We start from the raw sequence: 23,368 nt of genomic DNA, 5'->3' as shown, positions 1-23,368 counted from the left end.
AAGGCTGGAATTTTCTTTATGGGAGGGCTTTAGATGATTAATTCAGTGCCTCTAATAGATTTAGGGCAGTGGTTCTCAACCTTGGCTGCACATTAAAATCACCTGGGAATCTTTTTAAAATCCTGATTTCTGGGCCTCATCCTCCAGAAATTCTGTTTCTTTGTTATGTATCGGGTGAGGCCACAACATTAGTAACAAAGAAACAGAATTTCCAGAGGGTGAGGTCCAGAAATCAGGATTTTAAAAAGATTCCCAGGTGATTCTAATGTGCAGCCAAGGTTGAGAACCACTGACTTAGGGATATTCAAATTACCTGTTTCATCTGTATCTCCTTTTGGTAAGTTACATTTTTCAAGGAATTTGCTTCATTCAAGTTGTCAAGCTTTTTGGTATTAAGTTGTCCATAATATTATTTATTATGCTATTAATGTCTGTAGAATGGTTTGATCACCCCTCTTAAAATCCTGATATTGGTATCTATAGTCTCTCTCTTTTTTCTTGATTAGTTAGAGGTTTATCAATTTTGTGTTTTTTTAGAGAATTAATTTTGTTTTTGTTTATGTCCTTTACTTCATTGTTTCCTGCTTTTATTTTTATCTTCTACTTTCTTGGGGTTTACTTTGCTCTTTATCGACTTAATTCAAGTATAGAAGCTTGGCCATCATTATAGACCTTTTTTTCTTTGCTAATGTCAGTCTTTAAAGCTTTAAGTTTTCCTCTAAGCACTGTTTTAGTTGAATCACACACATTTTGATGTTGTATTTTAATTATTCAATTCAAAACATTGTTTAAATTTCCAAATACATGCATTTTTCTTGATATCTCATTGTTATTGATTTCTAATTTAATTCCATTTTGGTCAGATAGGGTCTATTCTGTATTATTTCAGTTTTTTTAAAGTTTTTTTTTATTATAACTTATTTTGTGGCATATATGGTGTCTCTTGGTAAACATACTATACAGTGGGGCCTTTTAAAGTTAGTTTAATTCGTTCCGAGACCGAGCTTGTTAAGGAGCTCGTTAACTCAAATTACTCTATCAACTCAATGCAAAAAATCGGTCGAGAGACAACTGGTATCTCAAAAACTCGTTAGTCGGGACACTCGTAAGTCAAGGCCCCACTGTATGTGTGTTTGCAAGAATGTCTGTTCTGCAGTTGTGGGATATAATGGTCTATAAATCAGTTAAATCAAGATGATTGACCATATTGTTCAAATTATCTTTGGGCTTTTTTTTTTTCTGTCTAGTTCTATCAGTTGCTAAGAACGGGATATTAAATATCCAACCATGGTTGAAGAATTGTCCGCTTCTCCAGCAGTTATATTATGACCATTTATTTTGAAGATCTGTTTTTAGGTGCAAATACACTTAGGATTGCTGTTTTCCTGATGTCTGAGCTTTATGTCATTATGAGAGTACCTTTCTATCGTGTGAAATGTCCTTTAGTCCTGAAGTTTTCTTTATTTGATGTTAACTTAGCCATTACAGCATTCATGTGCTTACCGTTTTCCCTATGTATTATTTTTCCCATCCATACACTTGTCCCCATATATGTCTCTATAATGAGAGTGGGTTTCTTTGGACAGTATCATGGGTCTTCTTGTTGTTTTATAATCCATTTTTACAATGTCTGCCTTTTAGTTGTCTGCCTAAGTTTACTATAATTATTGATAAAATTTCATTTTCATTTACCAATTTAATAGTTTTAATGAATACTGTTATTGTCTAATTTTGTATAATGCTTTTTTCTATATCCCTTAAGGAAATGTCTTCTTGAGAGAGAAGATTCCTTAAGGGACCTAGTACGATGCCTTAAGAATACAAGGTGCAGCCCTGATCGGGTTGGCTCAGTGGGTAGAGGGTCAGCCTGCGGACTGAAGGGTCCCGGGTTCGATTCCCGTCAAGGGCATGTACCTCGGTTTCGGGCACATCCCCAGTAGGGGGCGTGCAAGAGGCAGCTGATCGATGTTTCTAACTATCCCTCTCCCTTCCTCTCTGTAAAAAGTCAATAAAATATATATATTTTTAAAAAGAATACAAGGTGTTGTTAAATGAGTGAAGTGGGAAGAACTGTGCATTAAGAATCAAGAGACTTAGGTTCCACATTTACTTTTGTTATAGCTTACAATACGACCTGATTTAAGCCACTTATTTATTCTGTGCTTGTTTCTCCATCTATAAAAGTGGGAAGTGGAACTAGATTATCTCTAAAATTACTTCTTTCTCTGACATTCTGTGATTTGAAGATTTGTATTGGAATGAGAATTTCTATCTAAAATATATGTTCACAAGTTATGATTCATCTAGCAGTCACTTTCTGACAATGAAGAATTTCTATAATGCATTTTTATATATAGCCCTTACATTTGAATGTGAATATAATAGTAAAAGAATGTGTAATAACTGTGATTTTTTTCCTTTCTAATAATAGGTTCTTCAGATGTCTTTAGGAGTATAAAATTGTAGCATTCTTGTCAACTATTGAAAAAATCAAAACTCAGAATGTTATGGGTTGTTTTTCATATATGTTAAACCTTGTCAACTAGCATGAAAGAGGGAGCAGGGGCCCCTGATTAGTCCTTAAGCTACATTGCCACCAATTTGGTTTTTTATAGGTAGTATTCATTTAAAAATCAAAATTCTGTTTCTTTCTATTTCTACAGTTTGTGTTGGGCAGAACCCTGTTACTTTATAGACCCTCTTGACATAACTATCAATATCCAGGAAGCAAACTTGACTACCATCTCAAAAAAAGAGGTGGGGAGATAGTTATTTTTTAATCCTCTTAAGACACCAAACATTTAGCTCAATCATTCTTAAGTGTATAATATCACTAGCACAGCATTATCCAGAACATACAATTTTGAGATATTTTCCAGATATGATTGATTATATAAAACAAATGTGTTCTTTGGTGCTACTTCTTAGGAAGTACACCAATAACTCCAGATGTTATTGAGCAGTTCAAACAAATCTTTGGCTGTCCAAAGAAGTTAACAAAATCTGCTTACTCATTCTGGGACTGTAGATGCAGGGAAGAGTTTGTACATTGTGACTAATGAAAATTAATATTTCACTTATTATCTACTTTAATGTTATTATTACTTCCTCTAGTTTTTTATTATTTAATTTAATAACGGTAAATAATATTTGCCATTATTATATATTTTGCAGTTTGGTTTGAGCAGATTGAGTTTGAGGTAGAGAGATGTCCACGTAGGAAACTTTCCACAAGCCTTTCATGAATGTGGGCCTGGAGCTCCAGTGAGGATTCACACAGGACCAGACTGAGGCACATCTGACTTCTTTTATGACAGAGGTTTTTAAGGAGGTCTGCACATCCGACTTCTTTTATGACAGAGGTTTTTAAGGAGGTCTGCGGCATATTGATAGTAATGAGAAGTGCTCTTTGATGCCACAGCCTTCTTGAGTGGATCAAAGCACAGTTTCCAGATGATTATAAAGAGACTTAACATTCAATGTGCTGTATTTCCTCATGTCCCTTAGAGCAAGGACAGAGGAAAACACTTTGAGAGGCCACTTTCTTCCTTTCTGAAATAGAAGTATGCTTCCCAAGAAATAATCTATATCCATTTATATCTCTGCCACTTCTAGCTTTGTTCTTGGGCCTTGGTTTTATCTGCGTGTCTTATCCCTGCAGCTAGATTGTTAAGCATGTCTGGGATAGGAACTGATGTATATTTACTTCCTGTAGCATATCTGACCTAGTAGGTATCTTCGAGGGTTGATTGTTTGAAAGATGAAAGGTAAGCAGTGGAATTATCTAGATCAGCGGTTCTCAATTGTGGGTCGCGACCCCTTTGGGGGTCGAACGACCCTTTCACAGGGGTCGCCGAAGACCATCGGAAAACACATATATAATTACATATTGTTTTTGTGATTAATCACTATGCTTTAATTATGTTCAATTTGTAACAATGAAATTGGAGGTCACCACAACTGTATTAAAGGGTCTCGGGATTAGGAAGGTTGAGAACCACTGATCTAGATGCTGCTCTGGGAGTGAAGAGAGACCTCCTTTATCCTCAGTTATGGCTAATTCATGTGTTCATTCTTCATATTTGTATTTTTTATATTGAAGGAGTGTTTTTGGTGCTGAAGCCTTTAAGCAGTTACCTTTAAATGTGTTGGCGCTTATACTGCCTTCCAGGAACTTCCTGTCACAATGGGAAGACAGGGGTATCCACAAATAGCGAGGCAAGCTGTACTTAGTATGGACAAAGTGCTTTAGGAATGGAAGCACATGGTTGTTACTGAGAGGTGGTGGGAAGGTGTCAAGAGAGGGGACGTATTTGTCCTATGTTTTGAAGGTTGGGTAGCATTTGATTTTTGTTTGCTTTTAAATTTACAGGTTATTGTCCAATCTTCACCCCTTTCCCCAAACTCCCCTTGTTAAAAATGTTATCAACATAAATTATTGGTTTAAGTTATGCTTTGCAGAGAACATTAGCATCTTTTATAGTTGGTGCCCCTCCTATGGCATACAGAAAAGTGTAGGATGCAATATAGCCCCACACTGCTGGGGTAGAAGCTTTTAAGATCCTGTACTAACCCAAAAAGAGCAGTAAAATTGGAATCAGGAGACCTGTGTACAAGTCCTGACTTTGTCTCTTAGAAGCTTATGGTCAGGGTTGGAAAATATTTGGCACATTTCCTAAATGCCCAAGAACTTAAGAAGCCTGTGGCTCCTGGAAGGTGTGGGAGTTGAACTAGGTCCTTAAAGATAGCCATACAATTGATGACTGTCTAAATGATATCGAGGATTATAACAGGCCACAAAATGTCAATTCAAATATTTTACTTAGATAAGACAAAAAGTTTATGCACATATTTGCATATTAATGAACAATCATATTAATATGTCCACATCTCTGTTAAATGAAGAGGCAGATTCAGTGATATGTAGGACTAAATATAACGTTAACAAAACATTCTAATAAAAATACAGCAATCTTATAGGAAAGAATACCTTATACTTTGTTCTTTAGGAAAATATTCCATTGTTTTTACATTCAGATTTGTTAAGAATTTCTGCTTGTTGCTTTTCAAATGCAAGTAAAATTTTGAAAAGAAGATAGTAGTAAAAGCCTTTTATAAATAAAATAATTGGCTTTTTAAAACTTGAATTATTTTTTATTTCTTTATTTCTGCTCCTGCAAAGGGTAATGATATTTCTCCCCAGAAGAAAGACATTTTTGAAACAGAGTTAGATTATTGTTTGAGAGTAAGATTTGCCTCTACGTCCTATACTGTGTTCTATCTGTTTATGAAGAAACCCTGTCATCCCTGCAGCAGTTTCCTCTATACGTCTTGGTTGGGCCTTTAACGAGCTGTGCAATAGAAGATTAGCTAGTGAATTTTCTCTGTCTTCTAGACAAATTCCATTTGTGCTATTGCCTACCCTCTAGTTTTTTCCTGGTGGTGCAAGCTACTCTTGTGCTATGAGCTTGCTAACTTCATGGTATCCTTTAAGTAATACTGTAGGCTTTATTAAAATATGGATTAATAGGAAGGTTATGATATGATTTTGGAATGTCTGATTCTGAGATGTTCTCATTTACTTAATTAAATATGCTCTGAGTTTTTCTGCTTTTTGTTTCTTAAAGCAACCTTCATGCAGTTTTCTTTCTCCATATATGTTTGTTTTAATTTTAAAAAACAATTTTTCCCCCAAAACAGTAACTGATATTTAAAGAAGGTGAGCTACATTTATCGAATGGCATTACGTACCTTTGTTACTGCAGGCCTTGGTACCCGCCTGTTTGTGAGGCATGGTGCTTTCTGATTAGATTGTTTCAGAAAAGTCAAATGATTTAGTATTCTTTCTTAGACTATTTTATAAAATCTGAGCCCTTTTTTTGTCTTATGATTCTTGGACTAGTTGTTTGACTTTAGTCTTATCGCCCATATAATTCTATACAGAAGAACCTTATAGAATACAGTAAACAAACAGTACAAAAGAATTTGAATGTCTATAATGAAAGACTTCAGAATCATTCTTCCAGTTCTGTGGTTCTTAACTTTCTTAATAGTTATTACTAATATTAACATTAAATAAGTTTTTATTGACAATAAAGGAGTATACTTAAAGGAGTAGTCCTAAATGATGGAAATTTTATGATTTTTTGCTTTTCAAGGAAGAGCTATGAACTTCTTTGGAACGGAGGAAATTAAATTTAATGCCAAAAAAAATAGAGGCTTGTCTAACCCTCCCCAAAGAATCAAGAAAGTTGCGAAAGGGTGCATCATGAAGAATTATTGGATTCTAGGACATTTAGAGAAGTTGAAAAGGAAATCTAATGTCTAATGAATTGTTTAAGCACTGTGATAAAATGAAATATAGAGCCTTGACCAGGTGGCTCAATTGGTTGAGAGGTTCGATTCCCCATCATGGCACATACCTAGGTTGCGTGTTTGATCCCCAGGTGGGGTGGGTACGGGAGGGCAACCGATTGAGATCTCTCTCTCTCTCTCTCTCTGCCTCCCCTCCCCCCACCTCGCCCCTCTTCTCTCTCTAAAATCAATTAAAAAACAATAGCATATCCTTGGGTGAGGATTAAAAAAAAGAAAAGAAATATAGAGCAAAGATTTTTAAGTCAGATAGACCCAACTTCAAATCCTGACTTGAATTTTATGAGCTGTGTACCCATGAACAAAGTATTTAATCTCTTTGATTTTCAGTTTCTTCATCTGTAAAACTGGTAATAAGACAAGCTTCATAGAGCTGATGGGATCATTTGATATGTACGGAGTATATATAGCATAGTGCTTGGCCACAATGGTCTCTGAATATTAGTTTCTATCCCTACATCAGTAGCTCCCTTAGCAGGTCATTTTTACTTATCTGAGTTTTGGACAGCATTACGGCCATTAACTCAGGCATCTTGCATCTAAAGTGGTACTCACTACTCTGGTATGTGATTTTAACAGAAGAGAAAAGAAGATTCTTAATTTTGTAAATCATTGGCTAAGATTAATTGGCTTGGCAGGAAGACTTTTCTTGTATGTAGAAGATATTTCCCCACAATTATTCCTACAATCATTATACATAACTTCCTTCCCTTCTTTAATTTAACATGACAAAAATATAGAGTGTGAAATAAATAATACAGGTGGTTTTCATTTATGAAAAATCATTGCTAGGAATTGAAAAACAGGGTTTTGACCATTGAAATCACTGCTTTCAAGGAGAGTATGGTTATAGCATACTGCAAAAGAATGATAATGATGGTGACAACACCACTGTATGCTAGTTCAGTCACGTCAATTCTGTGAGGCATAGGTACTATTATCCTCATTTTGCAGATAATGACACCAAAGCACAGAGAGGTTAATAGCATTCCTGTTTGCATAGTTAGGAAATAACAGAGCCAGGATTTGAATCTAAATAGTCTGACTCCAAAGCCCATGCTCTTAACCACTGTCTTTTTCTGGGAGGATGGAAAGAATACAAGCCTTTAAATCAGTGGTTCTCAACCTTGGCTGCACATTAGAATCACCTGGGAATCTTTTTAAAATCCTGATTTCTGGGCCTCATCCTCTGGAAATTCTGTATCTTTGTTATGGAGAACCACTGCTTTAAATGGAAGCATAGTCCTAAAGCTGTGGCAGGTGGTTTACTTCCAGATTTGCTCCACAGGTATTCTGAGAGGAGCCTCACAAAGTGTATTGGAATTACTATTGAGACGAGACCTGATTATTGCATGAAGCGGCATTTAAGTGACATGCTGACCTATGGCTGTACCAGGCTGGAGATTGGGGTGCAGAGTGTCTACGAAGATGTGGCCAGAGATACCAACAGGTGAGATGCCACCAGTTATATCCATGTTCCCTTCTTCCTACCACTCTTAAAGAAAGAGGTATAGGCATTCCTCCTTTTAGACTCATTCTTCTATCTCTGCTCTACTCCTCTTTCCTTGACTTTCAGTCTTTGTCTACAGACTTTTTCCAGTTGCCTATACACATGCTTAGTAGATCTCTTCCTCGTCTTGTCATAAACAACCTTCCCAAAAGGTTAGCAGAAGTTAGGGCTCAAGGTCAGTAGTTTAAAGCAAGAGAGAAGGCAAAGGAGAATGGGAACAAAGAAAAGAGTTTGAACAGAAATGAAGTCAGGGTGAGTTTTAAGAGAGATGAGTGTTTGTGAAGCAGATGCCAGTTGACAGGGTAGTGGGAGAAAGGTTGGTGAGGTAATGGGTATAAACGTTGAGAAATTTGGGGATGTAAGGAAGGAAAGAAATACAGGTTGAAAGAGCCATGTGAGGTTCTCTTCCTTCTAGAACAGTATCACTGAGTTGAGGAGAAAAGGTACAGATGAAAGGTTAGCTGTAGAAGGAACTTTGTGATTAATTGGTAAATTTGTAAAAATAGATTTCAGGAGTTTATTAATCAGCATTGATCACTGACCTAGGGTGGTGAAGGCAGGCTTCAGGGAGTAGGTTTGTGTTGATTTGGACCTTAAAGGCTACTTGAATTCGATTTGTGTAGACGTGATTGGGGGCTGTGCTAGGAGAGGGAGGTAAAGGGGAACTAGGGAGACATACATGGTCAGCATCTTAGAGTCAACTAAGAAGGATGCCAGGCTAAGGAGGGTGGGGTCTTTCTGATAGGTAATAGAGGTCTGTTGAGTCTTTTTGAGCACAGGGAAGACTCTGATGGGTGTCAGGCTTGAGAAGATTAACCTAAATAGAATGCATTCTTGTAGGGGAAGACTAGCCAGGAGCACTGGCTGGACTGCTGCAGGAGTGGAGAGCTGTGCTAGAGAGGAACCTGTGGAGATGAAAAGTCTCTTAAAAATTAGGGGAGCTTTCTGAAGAAAAGGACATCTAAGCTGATATCTAACTTGAAGAGTATGACTTAGATGTGGAAGAGAAAAATTATTTCAGGCAGAAAGAAAAATATGCGCAAACTGCTGAGGATGGGAGCACATGACACATTTAGGGAATTCAGAGTGGTTTAGTTTGGTTAGAGGTGTAGAGTGTGAGGTAGGAAAGTAGTAAGAGGTGAGACTGAAAAGGTAGCCAGAGGGGCCAAATTATGAGGAGCCTTTGAAGTTTGGGCTGTAACCCAAGGACAGGTTGTAAGCTAAGTTGTGATACAAGCATATCTGCATTTTAGAAATATTACTTTATGGGGAGCACAGTTTGGGGATGGATTAAGAAGAAGCTAGAAGGAAGACCAGATAACAGGCTATTGCAATAATTTAATCAAGAAATGATGCCCTGAAAAGTGAATGACAGTGTTTGGTGACTGAGTGGAAATGAGGGTAAGAGAGACTGGGGAGAAGAGGGGGCTTGGAGGAAAGATGAGTTTCATTTTACAAATACTGAGTTTTAGATATTTGTGGAACATCCAGTTGAAGCTTGTTTTAGAGCAAGGCTGTCCAACAGAACTTTCTGTAATGATCGAAATGTTATTTACCTGCGCTCTCCAATATGATAGTGCAACTGAGGAACGGAATTTTTCATTTTAATTAATTTAAGCATAGACTTGAATAACCACATGTCCCTAATGAACTGCAGTGTTGCACAGTGCAGCTTTATAGAGTATTGGCTATCCTGGTGTGGTATCAGGAGAGAGGTCCAGCCTAATCACATGAATTGGGAGGTTATTAGCAAAAAGAGGTGAGGTGAGAAGTTGAAGCCATGGAAATGGAAGAGACCATCAGCGCGTATGACGGAGCCCCTGGTCTCCAGGATTGCTTGGTGGTGAATGGGAACGTTTTGGTGGTGAAATGATTGACACAGGCTTCAGTCTTCGGTAGCTCCAAACTCTTAGTAGAGCTTGCTTCCTACTTGCCTAGGGCACTAGACGGTAAGATGATCGATCCACCTGGCCCAAATGATTCTGCCTCGTCACTAAATTATTATGTCTTCTCACTTTTTAAAGGATCCTCCAACCCAGCAGAGTGAAATATGTTTTGTATATAGGTATGTGTGTGTCTCCTCTCTTCCTCTCTCTGCCTCTTTGTCATTTCAAAAGATTTCAAAAGGAAAAGAAATAATAGGATGCTGCTTCTGCGTGGTTTTGAGCTCATTAATCTGGTTTCTAAGTTAGATATGTACATTGGTAAGCTTATATTGCCTTTGTTGCTAAACCAAATAATTTTAGTGTCAGAACCTTTATTGGATGCATAAGGGAATTTCTGAGAAATATCCCAAAAGTAAAAATGAGGCCCTGGCCTCATTTCAGTTGATTGGAGTGTTGTCCCACCATGCCAAGGTTGTGGGTTTCATCCCTGATCAGGGCACATGAAAGAACCAACCAGTGAATGCATAAATAAATGGAACAACAAATCAATGTTTCTTTCCCTCTCTCCTTCCCTCCCCTCCTCCCCATCACTCCCTCTTTCCCTCCCTTCCTCTCTCTTTAAAATCAATTTTTTTAAAAATCTGAAAAATAAGTAGAAATGATTTACTTCCAGACTTTCTCAGAGGTGGAGATTAAAAATGACTATATTATTCTTCATACATGTCTCAGAGATTGTTTTTCCTCTGTTCCTTGTGTTAACCTGTTGCCCATTTATTTGTGTAACATGGATTTTCTCTCCTCAGGGGCCACACTGTGAAGGCAGTCTGTGAGTCATTCCACCTGGCCAAAGATTCAGGTTTCAAAGTTGTGGCTCATATGATGCCTGATCTGCCAAACGTGGGACTCGAGAGAGACATCGATCAGTTTATAGTAAGTGTCACCTTACACCTGGCTAATTTAGAAGGCCCCTGCACGATGTTCTATCCTCTCTGCTCTTTTTTATTATTGACTGTTGATTACTTTTCCCATAAAAAGACAGTGCATTCCCATTATAGAGTAGTGGGAACACAGTAGAAAAAGAGGGGTCACTCACAGCCCAACACCAAATAAAGCCCTAACATTTTCATTTACTCCCTTTTAGGATTTTGTTAGACTTCAGGTTTTTGGGGGGATGAGATGGTTTATACGTGTATACACACAGGCACAGTTATATATATGATAAATAATTCTTTTAATAGCTTTTTCACTTGACACTATAACAGGCATTTATCCTATTATATCCTGGTCTCTGTTAAAATGCTTATACTGAAATATCTGCTTAATTTCCAGTGAATAAATATGCCATACTTTGCTTAATCACTTCCAAATTTTAAAAAATTGAAGATAATACCAGTTTTTGATAGTGTAAATAATACTTCAGGTAAACAATTTTATGCCTATAACTTTGTGTAATATTTAGGATTATTTCTTTTTTAGAAAAAGTACGTTTCTGTTGATTTTGAGAGAGAGAGGGAGGGAGGAAGGGGAGTGGGAGAAGGAAGAGAGAGAAGCATCAATGTGATATGAGAGCAGAATATCCATCGGCTGCCTCCTACTCACCCCCTCTTGGGGATCGAGCCTGCAACCTCAGCATGTACCCTTACCAGGAATCAAACTAGTGACCTCTTGGTTCATGGGTCGACACTCAATCACTGAGCCACACGGGCTGGGCAGGATTATTTCTTTAGGATAAATTTCTGGGGTAGAATTATCAGGTGAAAGTATTAATACTTTAAGAATATCATCATATTTATTATTTGCTTTTTAGAGGGTTGTAACAATTTACACTCATTTCAGCAGGGTTATCTTTTCCCCCAAAAGGTTGTCTCCTGTTTATGTATTTTCTGTATGTATATGTACATATAATATTTTTATATTTGCTAACCTGATGGATAAAAGTGCTATTTCAACTTGCATTTTATAATAGTAGTAATATATTTTTCAAATTTATATCTAATTGCCGAACCGGTTTGGCTCAGTGGATGGAGCGTCGGCCTGCGGACTCAAGGGTCCCAGGTTCGATTCCGGTCAAGGGCATGTACCTTGGTTGCGGGCACATCCCCAGTAGGGGGCGTGCAGGAGGCAGCTGATCGATCTCTCTCATTGATGTTTCTAACTCTCTGTCCCTCTTCCTTCTTCTCTGTAAAAAATCAATAAAATATATTTAGAAAAAAAAAATTTATATCTAATAATTATACTTCTTTCATCTTTTTGGAATTGGTATGTTTTTGTCCTCTGACTCTATTGGATATGAATATTTTTAATATTAATTTAGATGAACACCCAGGTAAGGACATTATGGACTTAATTGTTCTTTATATTTTTTACAAATATTTTCCCTACCCTATCTTTGGTCTTTTACTTTTGCTCCTGTTTTCAGATCTTTTTCTTACTTGCTTGATGATTCCTTTAGACACTTCTAAGGTTAGAACTGCCATTCTCTTTTAGAATTTCATTAATAAGTGAAAGAAAATACTGTTTTCTTATACTTTTCTGTTATTTGAATTTTAATACCTAGTTCTGGGATTTGGTTGTGTGTGTTTTTGGGTTTTTTTTTCCTTTTTACTCTATCGTATGTTAACTTAATCCATGTTAGCTTTGTTTTGGGAAACGAGATTGGTCAAAACTTTTCTTCAGATCCATAGATAGAGAATGTCTTAGGGATAACCTTTTAGAGAAGATGATGAAAATATCAAGTTATTTCCTCCGCAGAAATACTTTTATTTTGCTCTGTTTATAAAAGATAGAATTTACCATGCCTTATTTGTGAAGCTAATAATACTTTCCTTTTAAAAAGTTTATTATTTTTAAGCCAGTGAATTACAACTGAAAGCCTGTTTATAAGACAGCATTAATTCACAGATGTCACTGTTACTGATTCCCCCTTATTGGCTGTGTAATAGATTTTGAAGCTGATACCCCCTTAGTAGTTTAATAGCCAGGAACTCAGACTCCATACCTAAAAGGCACCTGAAACACACTTTTCTTTAACACAGTTCCTAGGTGGGCAAGTGGGATAGCCTGCATTCATAATTTTAAGTGCCTTTGGAAAAAATGTGTCATGTTTCAAATAATAGCGAATATCTGAGTCTCGGTGTTCATTTCCTTAGTGTCTTCAAAATATAGTAGTTCCCCCTTAGCCATGGGGGATACCTTCCAAGACCGCAGATAGTACTGGACCCTATATATGCTGTGTTTTTTCCTACACATACGTACCTGTGATAAAGTTTAACTTATTCATTAGGCACAGTAAGAGATTAACAATCCTATATAATAAAAGTCTAATATGCAAATCGACGGAACAGCAGAACAACCGGTCACTATGACATGCACTGACCACCAGGGGGCAGGCGCTCGTTGCAGGAGCTGCCCCCAGCATGCAGGCCCCAGGCCAGCCAAGGCGGGTTTCAGCGGGGTTCTCCCCCTCCCCAATATCCCTGCCAGTCGCCCTGCAGTGGGAGGCAACCAGCGGCGGCAGGGCGTGGGGCCGGCAAGTGGGTGGTGCCAGGCCGGCCAAGGCAGGTGCCAGCGGGAGTCCCCTGGTTGCCCCACAGATCGGCCCTGATTTCCAGCCAGGCCCAGGGACCCTACTCATGCACAAATTTCGTGCACTGGGCCTCTAGTAACTAATAATACAATAGAACAACTATAGTAGTATGCTGTAATAAAAGTCATGTGAATGTAGTCATTCTTTTTTTTTAATATTCACCTGAGGATGTGTTTTTCATTGATTCTAGAAAGAGAAGGGAGAGGGAGCGAAACATCAATGTGAAAGAGAAACATTGATTGGTTGCCTCACATATGCGCCCTGATAGGGGATCAAACACCAGACCCTTTGGTGCATGGGACAATGTCCTAACCAACCAAGCCACACCGTGGCTTTAGTTACTCATTTTAAGGGATCCCTTGCTGGAGTCTTCGTGTAGCCCCAGTACTTTCTTGCACAGCACATTGCTGTCATTCTTTTTATATCTCCTACCCACAAATTTCTCTTTACTAAGCACTTATTATGCACTGTGGACCTAACTTTTGCAGTATGAGGTGCAACAGCAAAACCAGGATAAATTTCTTTTTCCTTTTTCACAATTTCACAGATAGGTCTCAGCAACCTCAGAATATGATTATTTTTCTTTATTAAGTAGAGAACTTTTATCTTTCATATGAAAGAAGCACTTTACGGCTTCTTGGCACATCCTAATTGCCAGCATCTCTACTCTTGCACTTTGGGTCCATTATTAAGTAAAATAAGGGTTACTTGAATACAAGCACTGCAATACCTGGCAGTTGATCTGATAACTGCAATAGCCAATAAGTGACGAATGGGAGTGCATTGTATACAGTGGACATGCTGGACAAGGGATGAGTCATGTCTTGGCGAGAGATGGCATCACACTACTCAGAACAACAAGCAGTTTAAAACTTATGAATTGTTTATTGAATTGTTTTGTGGAATTTTCCATTTAATATTTTCAGACCATTAAAATTTCAGACTGTGGGTAAGTGAAAGGGAAGCCACAGATAAGGGGGGCAACTACTGTAAAGAATAGTTTAATAATAATATTGCAAAGACAGTCCTTCATGTAAATAGATTTATCTGCTTGTTTGTAATCTTGAGAGAAACCTACAGGGAATATGAGCAGACCATATACCTTTTCTACCTGCATCCTAGCAAATGAGTGACAAAAGAGCTAAAATGAGAAATCTGATTCCTCCCTAAAGAAAAATTCTCTGCAAAATTAATTTATAAATTGCCTTAAAAGAAATAATTTCTACAAATCAATTAGAAAAAACAAATAGCCCAGTAGGGGAATAAGCAGAAAAACTTGAACAGATACTTCACAGATAGGAAATTCAAATAGCCAACAAACCTATGTTTTATTAAAAACCACAATATTGTTTTTAATCTTATATTCCTTATTCCTGAATCCTATAATGTATATAATTTGGTTTTTTATCCACACAGATATTTTAGGAAGTTCTCTTTATCCCATATGTAGTGCAATTTCACAGAGGTATATTTTGGCAAGAGTTTTAAAATTAATTGTGTTTGATATTAAAGGACCCTGTCATTGGGAATTTTCTTTGTATTATCGTGGTCCTTTGGTATTCTGGGGGATTGGTTCAGGGAACCCCTCTAGATAATGAAATCCGCAGATTCTCAAGTTCCTTATGTAAATTGTGTGGTATTTGTATATAACATGCACATATCCTCCCATCTACTTTAAATCATCTCTAAATTACTCATAATACCTAACAATGTAAATGCTATGAAAATAGTTGTTATATTTGTATTGTTTAGGGAATAATGACAAGAAAAAAGTCTGTACGTGTTCGATACAGATGCAACCATTGTAGGCCTAACAATACAGTACCTGTCAGTAAGAACATAACATTTTTTTCTGAATATTTTTAATCTGTAAATGCAGAATCCTCGGATACAAGAGCCAACTGTACAGGATAATGTTCCCCCTTTCATTTTTTTATGTTCTTTTTCTAAAACCTACTAAGAAATGTTGGATTTCCCAGACTGATCATATAAAATTCTTTTCTAGTTTTATCTGCCTTTTTTTCTGCTTTCTTATTTTCTCACCTTTATCTTTCAGCCTTTCTATTAAATGATTTTTGTTATAGTTTTCATTTCTAAGAGTTCTTTCTTTTATGCTGGCTGTTTGATTTCTCTAGTATCTTGTTCTTGTTTTACAGATTAATATGTCTTTTCTTATTCTCTCTGATGGAATTATTATAGTTGTTTTCTTTATGTTTTATTTTCCTTTATGTGTTGCTTTCCCCCCAATTCCTTTTTCTCTCTTTGTTTTGGTCTGCTTTTTATGTTCTAGGCTTCTAGTTTCTAATGATCCTTAGCCAAATGGTCATACTTTGAAAGTGAGGGGCTTAAAAACCAGATTGCAAGCTCTCTGTAGCTAGCTGCCAGTATGCCTCACTGAAGGATTTTCATGTAATGTGCTCTCCTTTCTTTAGGGAATTTCCAAATGTCAGTATATGGAGCTCTTATTTAGAGCCATTTAATTGATCCAGAGATAACTCTCCAGCTTCCTCCTTGGGAGTGGGTGTTGTGCGTACATCACAGGAAATTGCAGCAGGGAGTCCACCAGTCAGCGTGCTGGCCTTCACTTCATCTCCCTGTTTTCACTCTGGGTCCTCACTCAGGCCTTCCTTTGTACCTGAAATCTCAGAGTCCAGAGGCTTTCCAGGATCTCCAGCGAAAATCAGGCGACTGCCTGTAGGAAGGTGATAAGGGATAAGGAAAGGGACAAATCCCTTCATGTACAGATTTTGATCAAGTGTTCTCTCCCACCTGCCCAGTTCCTGGTACTTGTGATCCGTGAACCTTTCTGGGACGCGGGTGTGACTGAGCTGGCCTTTCATTAGTATCTGTCCCACTTTACAGATACTTTATTTGCAGTTCACGTCACTGGCAAAGTCATTTACCAATCTTCCATCCATTTTCCGTCTTTCAAAAATGTATTGCCATCACCTGTTCCCCTCCTGTCTCCTTTGATTTATACTTTAAAAAATTGTATTATTTCCTGTTATTTTAGCATGGTTTTGGAAGGCCTTGGTTGGTCTTCCAGACCTTGGTTGGTTGTAGCATCATCCTGCACACCAAAAAGGGGCAGGTTTGATTCCCGGTTAGGACACATACCCAGGATACAGGTTCCATCCTGGCTGGGGCGTGTGCGGAGGCAACTGATAAATGTTTCTCTCTCTCTCTCTCCCCCCCCCCCCTTCTCTCCCCCCTCTCCCCTTCCTCTCTCTAAAATCAATTTTAAAAATTTGAAATTAAAACAAAAATTTAGCATGGTTTTGGAAGGAAAGAAACACATATTTAAATTCTTAGTGTTTAACCAGAAATCTAGAACCAATTTTACCTATTATTCTTTTTAAAGGAGTATGTCAGCCCATATATCTCCTAAATTTATTATACAAGTTTCAGAAATTCTTTTCTGAAACCCCATGTTTCAATACGGAATCAAACTAGGAAGAGAATGACTTGCATGCATGCTCTTTGTGGATGGCTATAGAATATTTATTAAAGACCTGATGAATCTTTACTATATAAATATTACAGGGGAATATCTTTAAGACCAAAGTGTGCACAAAGAATATAGCATTTTAAGAATATGACAAATCAGTGAGAGAGATCAAATACCCTGCAGTTGTATTTCTTTGTAAAGCAAGTTAAATAATGGATAGCTCTGCAGGAATAACAGAGCACAAGATAAAAAGCATTTTACAGTTCAGAAGATATGGTACTGCTGGCTGAATAGATGCTAAAGCTAGGGTGGGGGTGAAGGGAACTGTATGAGTCCACCTTCATTCCTCCACCATATATCCTGCAAAATCAAGATAAGAACACATTAGGAGTGCAGAGTCGTGGAAGGGAGACTGCCTTATGTTTTCCTGCTACATCCCAAATAAAGAAATAAGGCAGCCAGCTGGGATGATATAGTACAGGAAATGGCTATGTCACAGTAGATGAATTAGATGTATCGCTCAGTGTCCAGATAACAAATGGAGAGTGTATGTCCCAGGTTGGGAATGGTGCCAGTTGGTCTGAGGACAAAATAGTCCTATCCAGGGATCGGTACACTTTCTGCATAGGGCCATATAGTAAACATTTTAGGTTTGCAGGCCAGATGGTGATCTCTGGCACAATACGTTTCATTATTAAAAGATTATACAGTCTAGCGGTGAAGGTAGGCACTGGATAAATTGTCAGTATGATGATGTTAAGAAAGTGGTAATAAAGAACTCGATAGGATTTTTTTTTTAAGTCAGGCAGTTTATATTTGAAGGTCAGGAAGGCCTCTCTGAAGAACTGACATTTAAGCCGAGGCCTGAAGATTAACTAGATGAAGAAAAATTGAGGGACTTCCCAGGCAGAGAAAATTGCCTTTGTAGGGGCGAAAAGGCAAGGTGGTGAGAGTGGCGTGCGGTGACATTGCAGCAATGGACAGGGGCTGTGATGAGGGGCCTTGGGTCCAGCAAACATGCTTTGCCCTAGTGAGGCTGTAAAAATAATGGATTCCTGTTCTGTCTGCATCCCCTCCTTGGGTGGAAAGGAAAGGCATTCTAAGGACCAGGCAGGTATGTGAGAGAAGCTGGCCCAGGTTTGAAACTTGCATGCGTAATCTCTACGTAACTAATGGAGAAGTAATCTTCTGTTCTCTATTCACAGGAGTTTTTTGAGAACCCTGCTTTTCGTCCCGATGGTTTAAAACTTTACCCGACCCTGGTGATTCGTGGAACTGGGCTTTATGAGCTGTGGAAATCAGGACGCTATAAGAGTTATTCGCCTAGTGACCTGATCGAATTGGTGGCTCGGATCCTTGCCCTTGTGCCTCCATGGACTCGAGTGTACCGCGTGCAGAGGTAGTGTATTACCTTTTATGCCAGAAATAATCGGTGACTACTCTGTTCACAGTTTCTAATGAGAATAGTCTGCTTTCATATGGAGAGGTTTGAATTCTTTTAAATTAAAAAAAGGGACACCTAGAATGCTATCTATAAACAGAGAGGGATAGAAATGAAAGGAAACCAGGTCCAAGCCCCTTTGCCAGTGTCATATTTATTCAAGTATGCCCCTTTCCCTTCATCCATGAGCCAGGACGTGGAGTCATGAGGTGATAAATAAGTATGGTGCCTGGTTCCTGGAGCGGATGATCTAGATCAGGGTTTCCTTCTCCTGGTGAACTTCGGTCAGGTGCAGAAGTCGGTGTGGGAGCTGGAGGTGTGATCACGTGTCTGTTATCCCTGGCCCAGAGCCTCTGAAAGTAAAACGAAGAGTAGCAACAATCATTGTTGGCAGATATTAATGTAAATATGGAGAAAGAGTGACATATTCCTGATGGCATGAAGGAAATCAACTGTTTTTTTCATAGGAGAAAGAAATTATCTCATTTTTAGTTATGGGCCTTCTAAGAATTTTTTTTTTTTACTGGAAATATAACATTGAAAAAATTCTAGAAGCCATACAGTTACCTATTTATCTACAATCCTAACAAAACTGTTCCTGTATTGGTTGGTCATTGGGCACATTTCCACAACCCTTTCAAAAGCTGCCTGATTCCTGTATTATAGACACAGCTGTTCTCCTTCTCTGCGGGGGATTTGTCCCAAGACCACAGGCGCCAGTGGATGCCTGAAACTGGATAGTAGTGAACCCTATGTATACTGTTTTTTCCTACACATATACACCTGTGATGAAGTTTAATTTATAAATTAGGCATAATAAGTGATTAACAACAATAATAAAATAGAACAATTATACCCATATACTGTAATAAAAGTTACATGAATGTGACATTATTAAGTAAAATCAAGGTTACTTGAACATATTCACTACAGTGTGACAGTCAGTCTGATAACCAAGACAGCTACTAAGTGACTAGTGAGTGGGCAGCGTGTACATCGTGGATATGCCAGACAAAGGGAAGACTCATGTCCTGGGAGGAAGGGGATGGCACCGGCAGCGTACAGTTTAAAACTCAGGGGTTGTTTATTTCTGGAATTTTCCATTTAATATTTTTGAATGGAGGTTGACTGCAAGTAACTGAAACTGAAGAAAGCAGAACCTCGAATAAGGGGGGAATTACTGTATAAGGTCAAAAGATGACAGCAAATACATATACAGTTTTCTACTGCAACTAGTATCCACTGAGCACAAAAATTGTGTTACTAATAGTATAAAACAATGACTACTGTGAACAGGCAGAATCACCAACCAAAGGAAAATTACCAAGGCTTTAAAATAATGGAGTTGCTTAAAGGTCAAAGGACATTTACACCATACTTCTGCCACAACTTCTTAACTTCTTTACGTTATTGGCCCAAATTGCCCGGCCGGTGTGGCTCAGGGATTCAGCATCAACCCATGAACCAGGAGGTCATGGTTCGATTCCTGGTCAGGACACTTGCCCGGGTTTCGAGCTCGATCCTCAGTCGGGGGTGTGCCGGAGGCAGTGGATCGATGATTCTCATCATTTGTTGTTTCTATCACTCTCTCCCTCTCTCTGAAAATCAATAAGAACTTACTTAAAAATAAAGAAGTTATTGGCCAAACTTAAGGATCTAAATTGCCTATATGATCTGTGTATTTTAAAATACTTAAAGATACTAAGGAAATAGTGAGTAGAAAATTCAGCTGTCGGAATTGTTTGCATTGTCCTCCCCCTTTTTCTACCTTTCCGGAACAGTTGAGTTCAGAAGACATAAGGAGGTGCTGCACAATGCAGGCATCTCACTTGGAGAAGTAGGGAGCTGCAGGGCCAGAGCTGGGTGAGAAAGAAGCGTGTTCTTGTGAAGGAGGCAGTGCTGTGGTGCAGGCTTTGACAGCCCAAATGTGGTAAAATGGGCATTCTCGCGGAGGGCTGATCTGGCACAGGCTGTCAGAGCTGAGCAGGGTGAGGAGGATGTGTCTGAGAGGGTGCAGAGAAGAGGACAGCAGCAAAAGATTGGTTACTTGCAGAAGGTTGTTCTTATAGGTATGCCCTAATATTAAGGATAATGGGAGCTAGCTAGGTTTAAGGAGATAATTAGAATGTACTCTCCATAGTGTTTTGGAATAGAAGTGTGTGTGTGTGTTTATTTAATGGCCACATTTTGCATTTTTATGCTGTTTGTTGGTGACTGTACTGTTTAAAATGACCCCAGGTGTGGTAATGAAGTGTTGTGTAATGTTCCTAAGTGTAAGCAGACTACAATGTGCCTTATGGAGAAAATATGTGTTAGATAAGCTTCATTCAGCCGTGAGTTATAGCACCATTGGCCTCAAGTTCAATATATATGGTGTCCCGACACAGAAACATGTATAAAACAAGTTATGTATTGATCATTTGATGAAAATGTTGCACATAGGATCCTAACCCTGTATTTCCTCTAGGAGCAATGTTATGATATTCACTAATTAAATGTTCATGGCAACTTTTTAGAACATAACTACCACAAATAATAAGAATTGACTGTACATTGTTTCAAAGTACCTCCCACAATGTCTTTATTAATTAAAGTAGAAAAGAGTAACTTGACCATGGAGAAGCCTGGCAGCTGATCAATGTGAATATTATTAGGAACAGTACAAATCCTGGTTGTGTGCCACCGGATATCACTTCTGTATTACTCAGCCAGAACTCCATAATCTGAATCTCATCATGAGGAAACACCAGACAAATCCAAACTGAGGAACTTTCTAAGAAAAGAAGTGGACTATAATCTTCAAAAGTAGGGGATCGAGGGAAGAGTTCCATTTTGAAGGAGACATGACAACTAAATACAACGCAAGGTTTTCCTGGATCCTTCTGGTGTAAAGGACAAAGATCTTGAGACGCTGGTGAAGCTAGAATGGAGTCTAAGGTTAGACAGTAGCGAAGTGTCAGTGTTAATTTCCTGATTTTGGTGGTCGTATTATGGCTATATAAGAGAATATCCTTGTTGTAGAAAATACTTAAAATATTTTGGGAGTGTTGGGACATTGTGTTTCCAGTTTACTTTGAGATAGTTAAGGAAAATAATTATTTGTACTGCATTTTGGACTTTTTCTGTAACTTTAAGATTGTTTCAAGAAATTTAAATTAATACAATAGAAAATAAAGATGCAATAAGTATTATTAGCAAAGACAAAAGAAAAAGATTATTTGCATTTAACTGACTGGGGCAACCAGAGAACAGTGAAGATACTACCTCCCAGGAACAGAGTGTGGCAGTATCACTGTCGCGTGGCTCTCCGCCTGCTGATAGTGATGCTGTCTGCTAGGATTGCCCGAGGTACTTGCTTGGCCTGATTACTTGTGGTGAGCCGGCACAGACATTTACCCCACTTTGGGGCAGGGGCTTGGGGGGAGGTTAATGTAGTGGCAGGACCAGCCCCAGGCTTTCTATTATGGCTGCAGGATGCGCTGCACCAAAATCATCAGGGAACTTTGAGGAGCAAGATTTATCACTCACAGGTCCTTGAGGGTACACAGCAAGTTTGGGGGCATGGGAGAGAGCACAGACCTAGAGCTCTGCCTTTGTTAGGGTTCTAGGGTGGGGTGCCTAGGTTTTTATGGATTCACTCTCTATTGGCTAATTTAAATAATAAGAAAGGGAATTAGGGTGCAGGAAGGGAGAAATGGGGCTACTCAAATGGTCAGTTATCCGGGTTACCCAGGGCTTTCTGGAAAAGTGAACTTCATGAGTGGGGGCAGCCTAGTTCCTTGTGTGGTTGTTTTGCTGGTAGCTGTCATACATACGTTTATTCAGGATGGATGCCTTCGGAAATGGATGCCTTGGCAGTAAAAAACTTAAAATGTCAAGCGCTCATACTACAATCAAAAAGCTTAATGTCAGGCACTTACATTACAGGGTAACCAAAAGATGATACCTCCCAGCATGGTAACAAATATCACAGGATAGAAATTTCACAGCCGTAGACATCAAAGTTTTCTTATCAGAAATAGCAAGGCACAGATCACACAGGCAATCAGATGGGGAATTTGCATCCTCCTCTTCATTTTGAGCTTTAAATTTCTTACTGCTGTAATCAGTGAGTCAAAAGCAACAGAGGCATTGCTATAACATTAAAAGCTTAATTTTGTAGACTTTATGAAATATCACTATGGGACATTATCCCAAGAGGATTTCAAGAAAACAGCAGCAAATATAGTCTCTATAGAAAAATTGTAAAGGGGTAATGACAGGAAGAATTAAGAACATGCACATTAGCCCTGACCGGTTTGGCTCAGTGGATAGAGCATCGGCCTGCGGACTGAAGGGTTCTGGGTTTGATTCCGGTCAAGGGCATGTACCTTGGTTGCGGGTACACCCCTGGTGGGAGCTGCCCAGGCGTCAGCTGATCGATGTTTGTCTCTCATCGATGTTTCTAACTCTCTATCCCTCTCCCTTCCTCTCTGTAAAAAAATCAATAAAATATATTAAAAAAAAAACAAACATGCACATTATATAGCCAAAAGGTTGTATGCTGAGAAAGGCATGATCATGGAGAACCAGCATGAAGCTAAAGAAACCTCCCTGTACTCAGTTCTCCTAGCATGACCCCACCACAGATCTCTCTCTGGAAAGTCAGCCTGTAGCAGAGTTCCCGGCTGTAATTCCAGAAGGCCAACTGCGTGCTACATAGGGTGTTCCCCCAAAATGTACACACGCTTTGAATAATTATAAAGGCAGTCTTTATTAAAATACACTTCATTTTCAAAATTGAGCTATCCGCTGTTAAAGTGCGTATACATTTTGGGCGGACACCCATCTTTGAAAGGGTTCCTGTGGGCTTAACATTAAACTCTTATTACTTTACAGATGTGTGGGTGAATTAGAGCTTACTGGAATACATACTGTAAAATAGGTTAAATCTCCTTAAAAATGTGTAGTTAGGAATGTCTTCTGTGAGTTTGAGGACAGTGTGTTGTTTGAAGATGGTGATGACTCAGTTCCTGACAATAAATGCCTTTGGTGGAGAGTCATCTGGCTGTGATATCAGAGTTTCGTGCTGTGGGACTGATAATTTACTTAACTTTGAGATTATTCTCTAGGTTTCTTAGTATAA

At 38.6% G+C, this 23,368-nt stretch overlaps 1 protein-coding gene across 1 annotated transcript in view; it reads left to right on the top strand.

The window, feature by feature from the left end:
• ELP3 (elongator acetyltransferase complex subunit 3) overlaps positions 1–23,368 on the top strand; it is an 88,632-nt gene that overhangs the window by 25,573 nt on the left and 39,691 nt on the right. Inside the window, exons 7-9 of the mRNA XM_005857883.2 lie at positions 7,661–7,822; positions 10,572–10,698; positions 18,008–18,201. Of these exons, the coding sequence (XP_005857945.1) occupies positions 7,661–7,822; positions 10,572–10,698; positions 18,008–18,201 (483 nt within the window). The remainder of the gene's footprint in view (positions 1–7,660; positions 7,823–10,571; positions 10,699–18,007; positions 18,202–23,368) is intronic.

The sequence above is a fragment of the Myotis brandtii genome, unplaced genomic scaffold (assembly GCF_000412655.1).
Source record: "Myotis brandtii unplaced genomic scaffold, ASM41265v1 scaffold1148, whole genome shotgun sequence".
Taxonomy (NCBI): domain Eukaryota; kingdom Metazoa; phylum Chordata; class Mammalia; order Chiroptera; family Vespertilionidae; genus Myotis; species Myotis brandtii.
Note: the sequence above shows the minus strand (reverse complement) of the source record. Positions and strands in the feature narration are given on the sequence as shown.